This window comes from the organism of the source record quoted next, unplaced genomic scaffold (assembly GCF_019419815.1).
Source record: "Pyrus x bretschneideri cultivar Hongxiangsu unplaced genomic scaffold, Pyrus_bretschneideri_v1 Contig81, whole genome shotgun sequence".
In the NCBI taxonomy this organism is placed as follows: domain Eukaryota; kingdom Viridiplantae; phylum Streptophyta; class Magnoliopsida; order Rosales; family Rosaceae; genus Pyrus; species Pyrus x bretschneideri.
In genome coordinates this window covers 793,199-813,578 of record NW_025999822.1, presented here as the reverse complement: position 1 = coordinate 813,578, position 20,380 = coordinate 793,199, and the positions used below count along the sequence as shown (strand labels likewise).

Sequence of the window (20,380 nt, the reverse complement as noted above, 5' to 3'; positions counted from 1 at the left end):
ACTTTGAGAGAATCTCGTTTGCATTTCTCTGCATGCAAGTGGACTAGATAACAAAGTCTTCTCTCTTTTTTTTCTTCTTAAACTTGAAAACGTGATTTCATTTGTTGTATTAGAAAAATTGGTTCTAATTAATGGTTACGTTTTCGTTTGTTAGGGTGCCTTGAGAACCAAAAAAACAACTCCAAACATAAATGAGAAATGCTATGGGATTCTCTCAATTTGATCAATTTAGAGCTATTTATAGACTCTCTGATATCTCATGTTTTTTACAATATATTTTATAATGTTGGCACGGAAATTGTGCCAAAAATATAAGATGACAGAGAGTTCATGAAGAGTCCAACTTTTGAAAGAGTCTCCTTAACATTCCCCAACATAAATATAGAAACAAGTTTTCATTTTATTGTATGATCATGAAGGATAATGTTAGGAAGACTAAATTTTTAAACCAAATTTACAAATTAAATAATATGTCACCAATAAAACATAAACAAATCAATCAACATTAAGTAATACTATAATCATCAACAATCATATTATTTGATTTACACAATTTAATTTAAAAATTGATCTCCCTATCATCCGGTCACGAATATCAGCCACAATTAATTATTGTTTTAAGATGAAGATGATTTTGACCAGAAAAAGAAAGGCTAGCTAATATGCCCAATAAGCCTAGGCTATAACCAATTTTTTGGTTCAAACTTTTTTTCCAAAATTATTATAAAAGAGATGGGACACTCCTCCTCCATTACATACCCACGAAAATAATAATTTACATTTTAACTTCACTTTGGGGATCATAGCAGATTTATTTATTTATTTTATTTATGGCAAAATGCCTTGAAACTCATAGTTACAACTAGTTTTTGAAAGCATACTCACAAACTCCGAAACTCAATTCGTCTCTCACTTAGCATTTATTGTCAGGAGTTCATTAACAAATTCATTAAACCTTTAACCAAGCACAAATAGAACCTACTATTTCAGAGACGTGTGGCATGTACATCTTAAAAAAAATTGAGTTTTATTTTTCTTATTTTCGAAAGAATTTTTTTTTTAATTATAAAATAGGGTTTTTTAATTTTTCAGCCACAAGATACTTAGGTGGCACACATCAAAGCAACAATGGGTCTCATCTCATCTGTGCAACGGAAACAATTTTGAAGGATTTAATAGACAATTTTGATAGCACGAGGCAAAGTGAGACATAAGTTCAGTTTCAAGAGTTAAATGGAAATTTTTTAATTTAGAGAGTTAAGTGAGACTTGAGTTCAGTTTAAAGGAGTCTAAATGTAATTAAAAGTGTAACATTCCACATCGTTTAGGAAAGTGGATTCTATATGTATATTCTCATCTTTACTTAGTACGAGGCTTTTTCAGAGCTCACTAGCTTTGGGTTCCATGAGAATTTCGAAGTTAAGCGAGTAGTGCGCGAGAGCATTCCCATGATGGGTGACCCACTGGGAAGTTCTCGTGTGAGTTTTCAGAAATAAAACCGTAAGGGCGTGGTCGGGGCCCAAAGCGAACAATATCGTGTTACGGCGGAGTCGGGTCCGGGATATGGTGAGGGCCCGGGCAGGGATGTGAGAATTACTTCACTTTATTATATACATACTTCGACATTGTGTTGTTATACATCTATTGTTCTACTTTATGTTTATAAAGGACTGTATATTTTAGTATTGTACTAAAGGAGAAGGAGAGTATGAATTGAAGGCTTGAAACTCTGAATCGCGGCGGAATGACATTTTTATGCAGTTGTTATAACTAGATTTCCTTCTTGCGTATGTATTTACATACATATTTCTCCCTAGTTTCGAGTATGTTACATTTAACAAGTTATTTTAAATTTCGGGGATGAAATTTTTTTAAGGTGGGTAGATTGTGACAACCCATCCCTACCTTTAAAATTTTCTTAATTTTAAAAGTGTGAATTTACGAAAATGCCCTAGAGGTGAAGGTTTTGACTTTCATTGACCAATGTGTAATGAGACGTACTAAATATTCTTTTATGCAGTTGTTATAACTAGATTTCCTTCTTGCGTATGTATTTACATACATATTTCTCCCTAGTTTCGAGTATGTTACATTTAACAAGTTATTTTAAATTTCGGGGATGAAATTTTTTTAAGGTGGGTAGATTGTGACAACCCATCCCTACCTTTAAAATTTTCTTAATTTTAAAAGTGTGAATTTACGAAAATGCCCTAGAGGTGAAGGTTTTGACTTTCATTGACCAATGTGTAATGAGACGTACTAAATATTCTTTTAGTGTATTCTTGAAGTACTCAACGATACGAACGCGTAAGCGCAAGCAGAAGTGAATTCGGAATTACGGTTAAAGTTTTATAGAGTTACGAACCGAAACCAGTGAGCTCCCAAAAGACCTCATGCTAGGTAAAGATGGAAATATACATATAAGGCTTACATGATTCACTCCCCTGAACGATGTGGGATGTTACAAAAAGTCTTTTATTTTTTAGTAGTAACAAGCCACACAATGGCAACGCGTTCAATTGCCTCCATCAACTTTTTTTAACTTCTTTGTTTTTTCTCTCCATTAGACTTTGGACAGAGCTTTCTATCAACAAAAATGCTTTTTTTTTGTTGGAATATTAGATCCTTTTATTAAAAACACCATAAGATAGTACAATGATGACTAAAGAAATATAATCCAAAACATAACATTAATATCGAGAATAAAAACTGCAACTTACAAAAGATGATCATACAATAGTTTTTTGTTCGATACATTTTTGCGTAATCTTATTCATTAATTTTTGTTTAATTATTTAATTGACAAAGAATAAAGTGAGTGTATAACGTAGAAAAATGGTGTAGCAAAGGAGACTCATTGTATAAAGAAGGGGATTTAGATCCTTTCTGGATTTCCTCACTAGAGATCTTGAAGATCAATACATAGTAATTGTTCATCAAAAATCGTGCAGCTACAATTGAATCTTTTTTATATTTTTAAAATAAATCATCCTCGCTTTGCATGAGAAATATATTAAAAAAATTATGACAGTAGTCACCATATTTGGTCAATGATTACTATGTATTTGATTCCCATCCGGTGAGGATCTATATCCTAAAGAAGGTACCATCAACAATTTGAGGGGTGCGTGGGATCGCTTTTAGCTGCGGCTTTGGTTCTAAACAATTGGAACCTTCTGGTCCCACACTTACACTCGACCCCTTTCCCATTGCACCGTAAAAAACTCCAATGCATTTTTCTCATGTTCATTTTTTTCTTTCTTTTCTCACTTTTCTTTTTCTTTCTTTCTTTTATTTTTAATTTGTAGAGATGGATTAGACAAAATTAGCTATTTATCAAAATTCATGTGCGAGACACCAACATTCTTCTGAAGAAGAAAGAATCGTTGCACCAATCCTCTTTCTTTTATTTTCGGTACAAAATTTTCCCGTTTCGAATTTCCTTGTCAAATATGTTCTCGATGGGTCACCATCATCATCTCTTCCTCCTGGATACATTTTTTTGTATGTGCTAAGGGTATTGCTAGACCAAATTTTAAAATTAAATTTACAAACCAAATGATGTATCATCAATAGAAAATAAGTTTGTTAATTAACACTTATGTAATAATCTAATTATCAATATCCACATCATTTGATTTACAAATTTTGATTTTGAAATTTGGTCTCTCTAACATTACTATGACATAATTTTTTATTACTTAAGAAATGATAAGGAGACTCTTTTAAAAATATGACTCACCATGAACTCCTTATCATATCATATTGTTGATTTAATGTTTTATAATATTAACATAAAAATTAATGTTAATTTGTAAAATGATAGAAAATCTCACTTAGATAGTCTCTTGAGGATTTCTCTACAATTAAACTATAAAAACGAATATTTATTATCTATTAATATTTACTTTATACGCATAACATATAAACCTTTCATCACATAACAAACGTTGGTATGTAAATCCTTGTCCCTGCGCCAATGGATTCTGATAAAATCAAACAAATCAAGACCGCAGATTTTGGGTGTCACAATTATATCACCATCAACACTCTTTGCAGTGCCACGTCGCCTATTTTCAGCCTAGACGCTTCTCCCTCCCTCCCTCTCTCTCTCTCTCTCTCTCTGATTACGGATTACTCTCTCTCTCTTACCATTTAAAAGTAAAAAAAACTATATTAAAAGTTCTGTCTTTCTTTATGTATTTCATTTCTGTACTTCACGAAAACCATCGGAGAGACCAGGACAACCAAAACAAAGCCGCACGCAACTTTGATCATCAGCAACAACCTTGTACAGTTCAGGTACTTTCTCAAAACATTAATCTTGTCCCATTTCTTCATGTAATTCTTGTTAGCTGCTCTGTTTTCTTACACATATTTGTTCCTGGTATTGATCGGTTTAACTTTTCAGCTTTCCTTTTTCTTTTGTAAATTTTGCAGCAAATTGGTGTCATTTTTCAGAGCTAAAGTTTTCAATTTCTGTCAAAGCTACACCTTTCATGTTTTGAGTCCAAAATTTAATCTTCACTTCTTCATTTCCTCATCAGTGTCAAAATTGTTCCTTTCTTAATTTTAATTTGAGCTTTGATTGTTTCTCAAATGGGGTTTCTTTCAAAATTTAGAAAACAAAAACTTGAAGGGATCTCTTTGATTGTTGAAAATTTTCCTTCTTTTGTTTGCAACTCAGGTGTAACTTGCAAAGGCTGATCACAAGGTGGAAGATAATATTATAATTTATTTGGAAGTTTTCATTTTTCTCTAAAAAAAACTTAATGGGTTGATTTTCGTTTAGAAAGTGATGGGTTTAGTTTAGTCTGGATTGGGATTACTTTACTATATATCTAATTCTGCTATGTCTCTGCAAGTTTCTTAAGGTGTTGACAAATGGGTTTGTGGTTGTACTCATGTTCCTTGTCGTTTTACCGCTTCCGTTTTCATTTTTGGTTTTCTGTAAATATTTAAGGTGTGTTGCAAATTGTAAATGCTTATCCTTGTTTCTCTCTCTTGATTGAGGTCGTGGCAGAAAGGAGGAACTTTTTCTGCTGGTTTGTGAAGGCGGTGGTGGTAGGATTTTTGGGGTCAGAGTTTTAGGAAATGGTGGGAAAAGGAAGCATCAAGGCTGAGGACTTGACCTTGTGCTTTGAGAAGCTTATGATGTTTGCAAGTGCAAGTGGAAGTGCTTCTGTTGGTGGTAGTGGGTGTAGTGGTGGGAAAATGAAGATGGAAGGAAGGGTGATGATCACTGATTGGAAGGATATTCCGATAGAGCTGCTTATGCAAATCCTGGCGCTTACGGATGATCAGACGGTGATCCTGGCGTCTGGAGTCTGCCGTGGCTGGAGAGATGCTGTTTGCTTGGGCCTTACTCGCCTCTCCCTCTCATGGTATATGTTTTGCCTTCTCTATATTGTGTTTTTGATTTTTCAAAGAAAGGAACAAATATATTGACATCACCTATTGGCATATGACCTTCGAAAATTCAATTTTTCTTGTGCTTGTGTTACTTGTTGAAAATAACTCCCTCGGTTCTAGTAACTTGCAAAATTATCAGGTATTTGGAAAAATATTGCGCTATCCGCCTTGCTATGCAATTATTTGTTCTTGTGTTATCCCTTTTGATGGTGTTGTTGCTCTTTGGAACACAATATAATTCCTTCGGTTATTTTTATGAATTTAAAGTCATCTGAATAATTGTTTTTGGTTTTTCTTTTGCGTTTGTTTTTTTTGTTTTTGGTTATGCAAAAAATGATTCTGTCATTAGGCCTGACCAGGATCAGACTGATTGTATTGCTTACCCATGCTGTCTAGTTGTACAGACTACGATTAATTAACTTATTGGAGTTGGTGAAATTCTATTAACTAAGTTTCCGTATTTAAGGCTCTGTTCATATTAGTGATGTCTATATAGATGAATTCTATCATAAATCTCTCGTGCGAGTAGATTTAGTTTGAAGAAATAGATGCTTATGTTTATACATTCTGTTTAATATCTAGCTGGATTTTTGTATGATTGAACATACAAGTTCTTTGAGAACTCACAAGGTATTTTGAATCCAGGTTAATGTATTAATTTGTTTTAGGTTGTTCGGAAAAGAGAGTTGCTGGTCATCATGCGTCTATTTTATTTTCGTTTTTCTCCTTCCCTCTCCCTTAAACTTACCAACCCAACACAAAGCGGGAGAATATGTAAGTATGTTGTTGATTCTCAACTGACATGGCAGTAATTGGTAAGCTTGCTAGGTCTAGACTCTAGATGCATTCACTTACGTTAGAGCTCAATTCCTTGTATGGAAGGAAGCACAACACCACTTAAAGGATGCGGAATCAAACACAGTTCAGAAAGGAACTAAAAATCATGTTAGCATTTTAGAATTATCAAAAGCCTAAGAATATACTTTCGGGGCGTGGAGAACTTAATTTCCCTAGATGCCAATCCTCCTCTGTTTACAGAAAGGAGATGAGTGATGTGAATGTTTGTATGAACTTTGTGAACTGATTTAAGCTCGTCCGTTTAAGATTTTCTAAATGCCAACTTAATTTGTTAACTATGTTTTCAGGTGCACCAAGAACATGAATAGCTTGGTCCTATCTCTAGCTCCTAAGTTTACGAGATTGCAGACTCTAATACTGCGTCAAGATCATAAACCCCAGCTTGAGGATAGTGCTGTTGAGAGCATTGCAAACTTCTGTCATGACCTGCAGGTCCTGGACCTCAGCAAAAGCTTCAAGCTCAGTGACCGATCCCTGTATGCCTTAGCACATGGGTGCCCAAATCTTACAAAACTAAACATTAGTGGGTGCTCGGCATTCAGTGACATTGCTCTTGAATATCTTGCTGGCTTTTGCCGAAAATTGGAAGTCTTGAATCTTTGTAGGTTGCGTCAGGACTGCATCAGACAGGGCATTGCAGGTAAAGTAAAGATCAGATATTGATTTTATTTATTTTTGTGTGTATTAACTGAGATAGCTCTGTTAATACTATTAAGATCGTGTGCAGGCTATTGGGCGTTACTGTAGTCAGTTGCAGTCTCTGAATCTTGGTTGGTGTGAGGATGTACGTGATGTTGGAGTTATGAGTTTGGCATACGGATGCCCTGAACTCAGAACTGTTGATTTGTGTGGCTGTGTCCAAATATCAGGTATTTGGGTTACAGTACTTGCTGCCTGTTACAGTTGGTTTTAGTGGTCATATTTCATAAATGTTATATTTCCAAATGCATGCGTTGATGTCCGCATTGCAAAGGAGTATATGGCGCTATAATGAAAAGTTGCATGGCCTTGACTGTGCTGCTTCAGAGTTGGTTATCACAGTCCATCGTTAACCTCATGGTAGCGTCACCTCATGATGTCTCAGTGCAATCCCTAATGTTTTGGGGGAAATTTTTAGGACATGAACAGGTTGACCCGAAAATATTATCTCAACCGAAAAGGGAGCCTGAATAATTGAATGATCAGAAATTGAACACTGAAAATTTGTAGTTTTCCTGGTTTTGTTGATGGTGATCACGTCTGATTCCGTTTTTCATTGACTGCAGATGACAGTGTGATTGCTTTGGCAAATAGGTGTCCTCATTTGCAATCGCTTGGCCTTTACTACTGTAAGAACATTACAGACAGAGCAATGTATTCCTTGGCCCAGAGTCTAGTGAAGAACAAGCCTGCGGCAATGTGGGAATCCCGGAAAACCAGGAATGACGAGGAAGGGCTTAGGACTCTCAACATCAGCCAATGCACAGCGCTCACCCCTTCTGCTGTTCAGGCTGTGTGCGATTCATTCCCTGCCCTTCACACCTGCTCTGGAAGGCATTCCCTCAACTTTAGCGGCTGTATGAATTTGACGTCAGTGCATTGTGCCTGTGCTGTCCAAGCTCACCGCACCGCCAACGCCTTTCCTCATTCAGCTCATTGAACCGATGAACGAGAATGATGGTAACACTGAAAAGTGTTGCAAGGGCCGAGGTCCCTTGACTACAGTACATATGTTTGTATTGAGATGTAAGATATTGGTCGCAAATGGGAAGCAACCATTTGTTGTAACGTACGGACTTTATCTTGACTTATGTTATCAGCTTTTAGACATTGAATTATGCAGCATTTTTTAATGCCCGCAAATCATTTTCAAACATTCATTTCGTCCTACTATTCTTTCGAAAACGAGAGAAAATTTAAAAGCAATTTTCTACATGATAATGGTTATATCACTATTCTAAAAATCCCCACCTGGACGGTTGGTTACCGTCCCAATTAATGCCTAGGCGTTTAAAAATTAAGAAAGGGCCAATGGACCTACTAAGATGCCTACCTAGACCGCGTTGGCACCTGTCCAGATCCGCCTAAGCATTGACTCACTTAAGCAGAAAATAGAAAAACTTTCATTTTGTATTTTATTTTTTTTAATAAATTGTAAGAGATTTGTCAAATACTTAAATGAGCACATTATATGCTTGTTTTCCATGTTTTCATTATGTTCCAATACTTCATAATATATATGTCATTCTATTTTATAACTTATAATAAAATTATATATATTTTAAGTATAAACATAATAAATTTAACACTGACCCAATTAGCATCTTTTAAAACATAATAAACATTATATGCTTGGATTATAAACATAATACTGTACATCAGCCCTAAGTTTTTAACTGAAATTGTTAGGGGCACCCACAGAGGTGCGCCTTACATAATACTGTACATCAGTGCTAACTTTCTAACTGAAATTGTTAGGGGCAACCACAGAGGTGCGCCCCTCCAAAAATAGGCGTATGCCACTTTAAGCGACGAGCACACGGTATTCTTTAGTAAAAGGCGAAAGAATAGTTCGCTTTGTGCTCAACGCATGGCTCCGTAAGTTATCATACACGCAAGCTGCTTTATTTTATAGTACCGTCTCCAGCTCCTTGTTGCTGCCGTGGTCGATGTGGGAACTTGATAGACTGCTTACAGCTCCTTTTTTGACTCTTCTACTAAACCTATACTATCCAGCTTGTAATTTTGTCATGCTGTGTTGGCCCCGTTGGGGTTAAAACACCAGCTAGTAAGATTACAAATCTATTTTCTCCATATTTTACGAGAGAAATCAGCAAACGAAAGTAAAAAAATTCATATGAATGTTGGGGATTAACAATATATCACTGTACTCGGATTATATTTTCGAAAAATGGTGTTGTTCCTCAATATTATAAATACATTGACACACAACACTGGCTTGCGCCATTCTCTTGATTGAATTGAATATATAAAATCCTCCATTTCCCATATGATGTTATGTATCACTTGCTTTTGTACACAATCTCTTCATCGTCAACATCGAATGCTGGATTACATAGGCATCTGAAGAGTCTGCCGATACCCTGCTAGTGAACAAAGAAAAAGAAAACATCAGCTACGCCTTCTTTCGACTCTTTCTTCGTTCGTCGATGTTGTTATATTTGTTTTTAAACACATATATAGATTCATATATATATGCTTTCGATATATAGCCTTAGGTGTATAGGATCTTATAACATGCCTGAGTGAGAAAAGGAGTTCTATATGATAGCGGTCGTGGTGAATCCTCTTCAGAACTGCTATCGGAACTACTTCCGTCATCATCTGTATCAACAGAACTTTTCCTTCTTGAAGTTCCACCATTTCGTGTCTGCTTTTCCTCCTTAAACCAGAAAAAATAAAACTGTAGTTTCAGCAGATCATCGGTGTGTACATAATATCCAAGTTCGAGTACTGATTAAACAGTACTCCACATGTTAAATGAATTGATGTTTGAGCATCTCTATACAAACATATAAGGGAAATTATATGCATCAAAAACCTTTGCACTCAAGTTTTACTCATATATTTCTCTTAAATATATGATCGATCAAAATGATGGTTGCATCAAATGCATCCATGCCAAATTTTGTATAAGGATTTTGCGAAAAATTGTAATGCGGACCTGAAATATCCTTCCCAGATGTTTTAACGCCAGAGCACGAGCTTTAAGTTCCTCCTTTCTAACATTATTTTCCCGTAAAACCTGAAATCACAATTCGAATCATAAGAAGGATCTGCACTAATCTTTTGAACATAATTCTTGCCAACAAATTATAAAGCACTCATCCCCAAAGACACTGTGATTTCTTAGCTTCTAGTCACAAAAATATTGAAACCGTTTACCTGCTATGGTATTAACTTCAGAAGGGAGAGGCAATAAACTGACTGGGGTAAGAAACATTGTGGGAGATGGAAAAGCAAAACCAGTTCCACGAAAACTTTTACTCGATGAAAGAAACAAGCACCCCGTTGATTGAAAGAAACCACTAACCATTTGGCAAACATGCAAGAGCGTTACTTCGATGTCCACCACATTGAGTTTCCACAACGAGTTCAAAAGTGTGTCTTTGTTTAAGCGTATATGTGATGCAACATCATTTTCAGGGCCACTACCATCCATCTTAAATTGCCGACGGGTTTCTTCCTGAAGTTGCAGTAACTGAAAAGCACCTGGATTCAATTTTATTCAACTTAATTAGTTGAAAAAAAATAATTAAAAGTATTAAAGGCAGTGAATGATGAGCAAACCTTTTGCAGCAGTCATGTGTGACTTCCAGAAATGTCCCTTATTACGAACCCACTCAGCCACGAATGGTACCCCTAGGAATATGGTTTTCTTTCCGAGCTCTTGTGCCGCTTGTCTTGAATATACGTAGCCAATAGTGTGCAGCATATGAACTCCGAAGGCTGCAAGCGTGACAAAGCATTAGTAATTTTTTCTATGAACTTACAACTTCCACACTATGATATAATCACGATTATATAAATTCGTGATGCGAAAAACACGAATGGGGTGCCAAATGAGCAAAATACAAGAATCAATGTCAGTTGCATTTGATAAAGCATACAAAAGTTTTGGTAGAGTCGGTTTCAGAAACTTATCACACATTCGTTCCCCTGAACACTTTCAGGTTTTAATAATATGGATAATTACTGGCTCAGAAACTAGTAGCTAACTACATAGAGCCAGATAGGATTTAGAAAGACAGAGAAAGCAGGTGTATAAAATCAAATCAAATAATGATGCAACAGAGAATTTCAAGAAATGCATGAAAAATCTTTCATTTTAAGCGGTATAATGCGAGTTATGCAGGATTTGAAGTGATTTATAAATTTCTTGTGCAGAACTTAAAAACACCACGTAAAATTTATGCATATCTTCATTAATCAAATAAGAAAATAAAGGAATTATAAGTAGGCCAATGAAACTTAAGTTGACCTGCATCAGAAAGTCGTTTAGCTTCGGATTCAGCATGCTGTAAGAATCCCTCTTTGTCACCTAAAACATATTGGTTAAGGAAACCTTTGAGCGAGTTAGCGAGCTTTTCTTCTCTTTCTTTCTGAACGGCCTGCATTATATTGATGCATACTAAGGATGCCGTTTAAGATTAAAGAAAATAAACCAAGTGAAGATAAAGAATGTAGAGAAACAGTTGCATAAAATGATGAAAACCTAAGGAAATTAATGATACAACCAAATTTAAGTTAGGCATGGGTATAAGATTGTCTGAAGATACTAAAACTATTTAAAACAGACGAGAAATTGTAAGGAGTGGTAGGTTAAGAGTCTCCTTATGGGAACCAAAGTTTTTCAATCTACCATCCCATATAATTTTATATATCATGTTTTTGTGACTCTATGTAGACGTAACCTGACATCTCATCTCTTATGTATTTCAGTCACATGCATGAGCAAAATGAACAGATGCATTTCTAAAGAGAAAAGACAGAGGCATATAATGAATTCTGGAAATTACTCGCCTTCAACTTATCATGAACTTTCTCAGGGCTGTCATCTTCACCAGCTAATTGAGAAGAAGCCATTGATGCTACTGCTAGATGTCCTATGTAGTCCTCAAATAATTCACTTCCGAAAAGTAAAGCAAAGACAGCTGTGGGATCAAGCATGGTTTCCCTTGGAAGAGAGACATTGAATTATTTGAACATCAGAAAGATTAATGCACGACAGATAACAACATACAAGAAGACTTTTAAGTTGTGTTGCACATAGCACATATCAAATAAGGTAGAGAAGTTTTCGATTAACAAATTGTTTTACTGCTTAGTGTGCAATCAGAAGTTCTATGGACTTTTTCCCTGTACATGCTTTGACATTTACATTGAACACCGGTAAGTTTGTCAAGTACATTTTCAGAAACAATTTTATCTGCAGTTATCAAGAATGTCTTATATGAATAATGAAAAGACAGTAGGATTCGAAGAAGAATAATTTATCTGCAGTTGTATCATATTCGTTTTCCTTACACGATAAAGAGATCTAGTAACAAAGGCTCTGATAGGGTCGCTTAGATATGTGTGTGCGCGAGGGAGTGCTCGCACGTGTACAAGCATAAGCAAAAGTAAGCGTTCTACCTAGATATGCAGTACTTTCCTTTTCGATCATATGCATCTCTTTGCACCGGATCACTCAAAACCTGATAAGCTTCACCAAGTACCTGATTCCATTTGATTCGTAAGAGGCTATAGAATTTTGTTACCTCGAAAAAAAGGTAAACAAACAATACAAAAGAAGGGCTCAAAGCAGTGGACTTGCCTGAAATCTTTCGGCAGCCTGAGGATCGTTTGGATTTTTATCCGGATGAACTTGCCTTGCCTGCATAAGTATTAGCTTCTACCTATTAATAAACAGAAGTTTACTAGAATTTGAAAATAAAAGTTGCATTATTTACACCAAGATTGCACAAAAGACAACATAAACCCCTAAACAAAGATCACTCTAAGTCGATTCAGGTCAGATCGCTTTAAATGTACACAAAGTTATCAAATTAAGGCCTCGTTAGGTGTCCAAGATCAGATTGGATTAGATTTGGTAACTTAGTAGATTCAATATACGTTGAAGCTGGCAAGAGATGCATGTCACCGTATCTAGTGAGTTATCGAATCCAATCCAATCCAACTCGAGACAGGAAACGAGGGCTAATTAAGATGATAAATGGAGGAGGAGGAGGACCTTAAGATAATAAGCCTTGCGAATTTCCTCCTCAGAAGCGGAGGGAGTGACGCTGAGGACGTCATAGTACTCAGTTTCTTTCACCATTCTTGTTTCAGCTGATCAATCTGAAAACAACCACTAAGTTCAGAAAAGGAAACCTAGAGAGAGAAAAAGTAGAGAGAGAGTGAGAGAGAGCACATTGGCATTGCAGCAAGTGACTTTTGCAGGCTCCGCTTTCCAGTTTCACAGAAAAGAAAAGAAAGTGAAAAATGGAATAAGATAAACAAACCGCTTTTTCGCGGGAGCGGAAGGCAACAGTTGTTTTTAACTGTCTGTGTCCCCATAGAGTCATGACCCATGGTGGCGCTTATGATTACGACACCATTTGCCATCTTACTTTCGGATTTTTAGTATATTTAGATCTGTAATTATAATTCAAATAATTATATAACTAAGATTTAACAACTAAAACTTTTGTCGTATAGAATACTTCCTTGATTAGGATTCAATATTTAAGATTAAACGACTAAAACTTCTTTTATATAAAATACAATAGAAACATGCTAAAAGTTTTACTTTTACAATTTTATTTTTACGATTTTTTAGTATGCTTTAGAGCATAATATATGAGCTTCTTTATCCGTTAGATCTCTTTGATTGGGAATTCAATGGCTAGGATTTAATGACGCTGTATAAAATACACCAGAGATTGGACACATACCAGAATTTTCGTTAACTTAATGATTTTTTTTTTTTTTTTTGAAGGTTTTGAGAGCAGTCGTTGAGTCAGTAACGAGTTGATTTCTTGGCTGTCGTGGGCCTCTTTCCCTTTTCAAGTGCAGGTCCATGTAATGTGGCTTTTGCATGGGCATTTTTCATTTAGGCGCCCCAGGTGGGGATTTCATTCGGAGGCTGGAACCCACTTGCACTTCTTTCTTTTCAAATTCCTGTAGAAGTGTATGTTTTTATGGAAACAGATCCTCTCCGGATCTTCTCACAGGGGATTCGAATGATCAATTGATATCAATCATTTATCAAAGATTGTGCGGTCATAATTAAATGTTTTTTACATTTTAAAATCTTGTTTTGCCTGAAAATATAAAAAAAAGGAAAAAAATTGTGGCTGCACAATCTTTGATAAAGTATTGCTATCAATTGATCCCCGAGATCCGAAGAGGATCTGTTTCTGATTTTTATTACCTAACATTCTTTTTTCTTTCTTTTCACCACAACATTTTAGAATAAGGGATGAGGTAAGACTCAGCTACTTTTCACTATAATAATGTGGTATCTAATTTATTAATTATGAAAGTCGAATTTAAGACTCCTTGCATACAGAAAAAAAAAAAAGATATTATTGGCTCGTATACAATGAAAACTTAGGGTTAGTAACGTCTTTTTCACATGTAAATAAGGGCAAGACTTTATGAATTCTAAAAAAATGTGATAAACTATTTTCTTCCCTCTAAAAAACATTATTTTATTTATTAAAATAATGCTATCCACACATTTATTTTTACCTTTTATGTACTTCTCATCAGCTATCGAGATCGAATGAATTGAAAAAGATCAATGACCAAATATTAACAAAGGCATGTGGAAGGAAAATACATGTGTAAATAGCACTTTTCTTTTCAAATCTACAATCATGTCTAGGTGGAAGTTCGAAACATTTCCAACTATGAAGGGCTATGTGGAAACATGGGAAATTAGGAATATATATTAAATTGATGATATAAATAAATAAATATATATATATATCAGTTTAATAAAGGTAAAGTCCACAATACAAGTACGTCCCCCTCTATTAGGAAGATGAATTTGATGTTATCTACAAAATGTGGTCTCTCTAGCATTTTCCGAATGATTAAAAAAAAAAAAAAAACGCTCCCGCATTAAAATTTTAGTAAAATAGATGAGATCATTTAACAAAAAAAAAAATAAAAAATCTAATAGGATCTGATTTATCAACAAGCCTAAACTGCTCCATAATGGGTCGATCCAATCCAGCCAACATATTTGGGGCCTCAACTTTGTTCAACTTGTCTTGCTCAGCTCAGCGCTCCGTCTCAGTCTGCTGCGCGCATCTCTCTCTACACGCCGTACACTGGCTGCGAAAAGAGAAGGCAAGAGCTTTAAGCAGGTAATGATATCTTCCCCTATTTTCGAACTTTAGGGCTGTGAAATTAGAGCAGAGAATTTCATCAGGGTTTAGTATAGTGCGGGGTTTTTCAATTTCACCCTGAAATTCTTGATTTCCGCCATTGAAATGGAAACTAATACCTCTGAATTTGTGCGTCCAAAAGCAACTACTGGGTTTCTTTTAATTTATGACAAATCATTCTTTCTGTGTTGGTTTGATGGAAATATTTTGCTCGCACCACCGCATTGATTGCCGTTAGATGAGTTTAATAGATTACATCTCACTCATTTAACGGCAATCAATGCGCTGGTGATGCTCGCCACAAATTTAGGGTGGTAAGAAAAATACACTGGTTTGATTTGTGATCCGCATTTTGTTGTTTTGTATTCGTTTCTGTTTGAACTCATTGCAATTTATGTGTAATGTACTAATTTGATTTCAGACTGGGACTGTTAGAAGATACTCATCAATATTTTTGTGATTAAAAGAGATGGTATTCGGAACCCTAAGGTCCATCGTGCGACCTCTATCAAGAACCCTAATATCCCGAACCTCAACTTCTTCCTTGACGTCCTTTGCTGCCCGCACTGCAGGCCCGAAACCTGAGCTCCGCTGCATTTCTGGTGGCAGCCAAGCTCCGTGGTTTTTCCCCATTTCCAACTATGTTCACAGCTTGACAGATACTCGTTTCCCCAAACGGCGTCCGACCGACAAGCCACGTCGAAAAAGGGCCAGCGTAAGACCTCCAGGTATGTTCATCCTCTGTTCATTCCTAAGTTTGTAGTTGAACTCTTATAATTTAAGAACTACCTCTTGGATATGATTGAACTTTTGGAAATGTTATGTTTGGTTACTGAGGAAAGAAAAAAACACTTCCTTAGCCGTCGAGTCTTGCCAATGCTTGTTGATTTACATGTAGGGTTTGGGGAAGTGGTTTAGTTGGAGATTTGACTCAAGTCTAAGTTATGTTGTTATTATTTGAATGCAGGACCATTGGCTGCAGTTCAGTGTGTTCCTGGTGCGCCAATAGTTCCTAATAGACCCAATGAAGGAAGTGTGAAGAGAAGGAATGAGAAGAAGCGCATGAGGCAACGTCGTGCATTTATATTGGTGTGTATTTCATTAGCTTTTTCATGAGTCTTATTATGTTTTAGGCTTCTTCTCCATTATTGTTTTAGAAATACTTGTGTGTTTTACCAAATAGAAATGGAATCTTATTTTCATGAAGTGTGGTTTTGAACTTGTTTTGGAACGTTAATAATTCAGACAGTACTTTTATCAGATTTTCTCATGGATAGTGGAATACTACGACAACCAAGCCTTATCTCATTAGGTGAGGTTGGCCGTATGGATCCTTGAACACCACTATAGTTTAATGCTATATAATTAGTAACACGTAACTACAGCCATTTTGGTGATGCAGTATTCCCATGGAATGCTTTTTCCGGCATATAAAACAATCTTTGTAGTTTGTCATATCTATTGGAACTTGAGAAACCATCACTACAACGGAGTTGTTTTGGCGCATGACATACAAGCTTATCACTTGACCTTGAATGTTTGTTGAAACCCCTTTTGCCGATATGTTCCTCCTTTTAATATCGAATGCGTATGAATTTGTGCAGGCAGAAAAAAAGAAAAGGAAAGCTCTGGTGCAGGAGGCTAAAAGGAAGAAAGTTATAAAGAGAGTTGAGAGAAAAATGGCCGCTGTTGCAAGGGAAAGAGCATGGACTCAAAGACTTGCTGAGCTGCAGAAACTGGAAGAAGACAAGAAAAAGTCCATGGCTTAGTATCACTATTGTGGAATCACTTTGCAATTGCGATGCTGCTGAAAGTTTTTGCACTACCATTGAATTCGACTTGGTTTCTTTAGGTTCGTTATTCCCCTTTTAGTGGACCTCTATTCTGTTTAATCGTGGTTTACTTACTCTCAATTTATACGGCAAGGGTCGTTTGGCAGATATTCTCCTTAGTGTTTCATAGACAAGTAAACTGAGTTTTGATATGCAATTTGCGAGGTTAAGAGGTAGAGAAGTAGCCCCAGCCACCATATAAGCAACAACTGGTGTTTAGTAGGTCATCTTGCTCCTTAGTCGTTACATGTCGAGAACTTGTTTTATATTTCACTTTTAATAAGTTTAACAGACGGAGTAGGTCTCCTTGCTCCTCTCGTTCATTAATTTCCCATTTCGGGTTCAGGGTTTATGGTTTAGGACAGTGTACTAGTACTATAATTCTGCTCAAACAACATTAGAAACTGTAACCTTATCTCCACAATTCCATCGCCATATAAACGTAGCAAAGAAAGAATAGAAGAACAGCACAACACTCACCATGACATAAACCTGAACTTCGAGCTCTGGAACCGTAAATCTACAATTGTCTGTGTAAACTTTAAATCGCACTGAAACATCAAACATACTGAAATCCATTAGGCATACAGTTCACATAGATTGAATCGAATGGCTTATTGTGAGGAAGAAAACAAAGGGAAACTCGGTGAACAAATATTCAATCTCGATCCTGAACTTCAGTCCCCATCAGCAACAGCCACTTATTGATTCATCAGATTGAGGAGCTTTTTGCTTGAAGATGTTCTTTTTCACACCTGCTGATCCCTCAGCCACGAGACTCGGTGTTTCCAATATCTGTCCCATAACATGGTACTATCATATCAGCACAAGAACAAACATCCAACTAAACCCATAATATTAACTGTTGGCCAAACAATCATATCGCTACGAACAAACATTTATGTTCATGCTAATATATAAAAAAATAGCAGACTTCAGAATGAAAAACAGCTTGTAAGCAAAAACCAACAGATTTGACACTATCGAATCAAAGCCTTATGACACGGAAGTAAATTTCTACACACCCTTTTCTCCCCTACACACCCATATTTATTTCTGACCACTGGATTGGATAAACCAGAGGAGAATTAAGGAACATTACCGAATAGGGGTGTGAAAATCATTTTACTGAATTACAGTAGCAACAACCATTTCCAATGTACCCATGTAAGGCTAAACATGCAGCTACGAGGCAATCCAGTCATAGAGAAAGACGGAAACCATAATTTTGCATACCTTTAAGACAAGCTCCTCAAAGCACTGCTCTACATTTACTCGAGTTTTTGCACTGCACTCAAGAAAAAGGCATCCATATTCCCTAGCAAATTCCATCCCCTCTTTTTTACTTACAGCCCTTTCGCTTTCCTGGAAATAAGATAACTTCAACATGGATTCTGGTGGACAGATGCAAGAAGAAAACTTGTCTTTCCGACAGGCTAATGACAAGCTACATAGCGTACATGTATAGTAATTTCGGTGTTTAATCGTTATACTGGCATGTTGATTAAGAATTTAAAAGGTGAAGGTAATCCTAATTTCACCATACCCTCCTATTTAATCCAATTTTCCTTCTTTGACCTATTTTGTTCCATCAACGCTTTTACGAGTCTAGTAAGCGTAAGAGACAAGGAGATCAGTGTTTATACACTCGATCAACACCAACTTGGCCTGAGACCCGAGACCCTTAGTTAGATACTGAAAGGTATAACTAACAGTCTAACACCACAATGTCGGAGAGGACATACCTTATCGACTTTGTTTCCAACAAGCATCTTGATGCAATCTTGACTAGTGGAATACAGATCAATCTCTTTCGCCCATATATCAGACAAATTCGTAAATGTTTCTCTTCGTGTCACATCATACACTGCACCAGACAATACGTAAATGACAAAAAATCCCATTGATTCCAAAACAACATCAACAAAATAAACACAAAAGAAAAAAACATGCATACCCATTATTATCCCCTGAGCTCCTCTGTAATATGAACTAGTAAGAGTTCTAAATCTTTCCTGTCCAGCTGCATTATGCACAACAATTCATCTTTATTTCAGTGGATTCATTTAAACTTGCAAACGTAATCAAACCGAATCGACATAGTTCATACTACATACACAACCAAATTAATACAAAATCATTATCTACCTCAACAATGCAATCAAGCAATTCAAAGATCTTAAACTGAAAAACATCACAAACTTGCACAACAAATTTGGAAATTAATCTCCATAAAAAAGTATAAATTATGATATAAAAAAACAACTAATTACCTGTGTCCCAAATTGCAAGCTTCAATTTCTTACCCCCAAGAGTGACATGCTTTATCTTAAAATCCACACCTGCAAAAATATCAAAATTAAAAACAAAAAAAAAGGGAAACTTTGTGTGTGTGTGTGTGTGTTTTCCAAAACTAAATGGTAAAAATTAATTATAAAAAAACTAGGGAAATGATGAGGTTACCGATAGTAGGAGAGAGATCCTCGAAGGTGTCGGAAGTGAAACTCAAGAGGAGCGTGCTCTTCCCAACCCCCGAGTCCCCAATCAGCAGCAGCTTGAACAAGTAATCGAACTCCGACTCACCAGACGACGTCGTTGTAGATTCCATCGAAATCAAATTCCACAAAAACACTAAAAAACCCCTGAAATCCTCAGATTGTCAACGGAAAGTAGAGGCGTTTTGCTTTGCTGTCTGCAGAGAATCGAAGAAAATGGAAGGGGACTTTCTAAAGACTTCTTAACGAAGTTATTGCGGGGATCGCGTTCGCGTGCCCACACTGGCAGCCGTTGGATCACCGCATGGCGTGAAATTGTCGTCACGTGGTTGCTTTCAGCTTGGGTAACGTGTGCGATTAAAAGAGTAATGCGAGATTATATTTGTAAATAAATTTTGTTAAATTAAAAAAAAAAAAAAACCAATGAAAAAGTCTTAAAACTTTGAGTTTTAACGGTGATGACAAAATAAAAAGTAAAATAAATAGTACCATGATTGATTTTTTAGTGAAAAAATGTGGTTTTTCCTTAAAGTGAACCGTACATGAAGCTTTTATTAAAATTCTCTAAATTAAATGACATGGAAGATGATGATTGAATTACTATTTAAGTGTTAAATAAATGTGCTCATTTTTTTTGGCGACACATCATTTAGTTTACAAATTTAATATTCCTAGCATTATCGTGAATATAAACGTTTATAAACCCTTCTGTTACTCTGTTCGGCCATGAAAGAAATGGAGGGAAGCTTACTCTCGGTCCTTTTGCTTCGTGGATTTTTTTTCCTATGGAACTGCTCGTGGAAGAGAGACTTTATTCTCTTCAATTTTTTTTAACAGATGATAAGATGATTGAAATAAATTATGGACAACTGATTGGAATACAGAATTTCAAGTGTAAAAATAA

General features: G+C 36.0%; 4 protein-coding genes and 1 non-coding gene across 7 annotated transcripts; 2 read left to right on the top strand and 3 right to left on the bottom strand.

The window, feature by feature from the left end:
- The first annotated feature begins 4,146 nt into the window (after nt 1–4,146).
- On the top strand, nt 4,147–8,084 carry LOC103957904 (F-box protein SKP2A). The gene is given in 6 exon segments (XM_048575935.1): nt 4,147–4,302; nt 5,024–5,384; nt 6,558–6,873; nt 6,875–6,910; nt 6,998–7,139; nt 7,536–8,084. Coding segments are annotated over 5 exon segments (1,158 nt in total). The 5' UTR covers nt 4,147–4,302; nt 5,024–5,094; the 3' UTR covers nt 7,910–8,084.
- A 647-nt stretch (nt 8,085–8,731) lies between these two features.
- LOC125473302 lies at nt 8,732–8,845 on the bottom strand. The gene has a single exon (XR_007255212.1). It is a non-coding gene; the product is annotated as a U5 spliceosomal RNA (small nuclear RNA).
- A 275-nt stretch (nt 8,846–9,120) lies between these two features.
- Nucleotides 9,121–13,309, bottom strand: LOC103957903 (chaperone protein dnaJ 10-like). Of its 2 annotated transcripts, XM_048575936.1 has the most exons (11): nt 13,184–13,309; nt 13,004–13,110; nt 12,587–12,646; nt 12,406–12,488; nt 11,794–11,947; nt 11,252–11,381; nt 10,561–10,719; nt 10,304–10,482; nt 9,935–10,015; nt 9,512–9,652; nt 9,121–9,353 (listed from the first exon to the last, which is right to left on the bottom strand). In XM_048575936.1, exons 2-11 carry the CDS (start codon nt 13,088–13,090, stop codon nt 9,273–9,275), a joined length of 1,155 nt encoding a protein of 384 aa, XP_048431893.1. In that variant the 5' UTR covers nt 13,091–13,110; nt 13,184–13,309; the 3' UTR covers nt 9,121–9,272. The 2 variants fall into 2 exon arrangements, with proteins under 2 accessions (XP_048431893.1, XP_009368402.2); XM_009370127.2 differs by having other exon boundaries at nt 13,004–13,194.
- Nucleotides 13,310–14,969: 1,660 nt separating this feature from the next.
- Nucleotides 14,970–17,304, top strand: LOC103957902. Of its 2 annotated transcripts, none has more exons than XM_048575879.1 (4): nt 14,970–15,128; nt 15,571–15,877; nt 16,117–16,238; nt 16,754–17,304. In XM_048575879.1, the coding sequence occupies exons 2-4, from the start codon at nt 15,619–15,621 to the stop codon at nt 16,916–16,918; spliced, it is 546 nt and encodes a 181-aa protein (XP_048431836.1). In that variant the 5' UTR covers nt 14,970–15,128; nt 15,571–15,618; the 3' UTR covers nt 16,919–17,304. The 2 variants fall into 2 exon arrangements, with proteins under 2 accessions (XP_048431836.1, XP_048431837.1); XM_048575880.1 differs by having other exon boundaries at nt 14,982–15,128; nt 15,617–15,877.
- A 134-nt stretch (nt 17,305–17,438) lies between these two features.
- LOC103957901 (ras-related protein RABC1) lies at nt 17,439–19,725 on the bottom strand. Its single transcript, XM_009370123.3, has 6 exons — nt 19,445–19,725; nt 19,255–19,323; nt 18,939–19,004; nt 18,727–18,848; nt 18,218–18,346; nt 17,439–17,776 (listed from the first exon to the last, which is right to left on the bottom strand). The coding sequence occupies exons 1-6, from the start codon at nt 19,587–19,589 to the stop codon at nt 17,669–17,671; spliced, it is 639 nt and encodes a 212-aa protein (XP_009368398.2). The 5' UTR covers nt 19,590–19,725; the 3' UTR covers nt 17,439–17,668.
- Between the last annotated feature and the right edge of the window lie 655 nt (nt 19,726–20,380).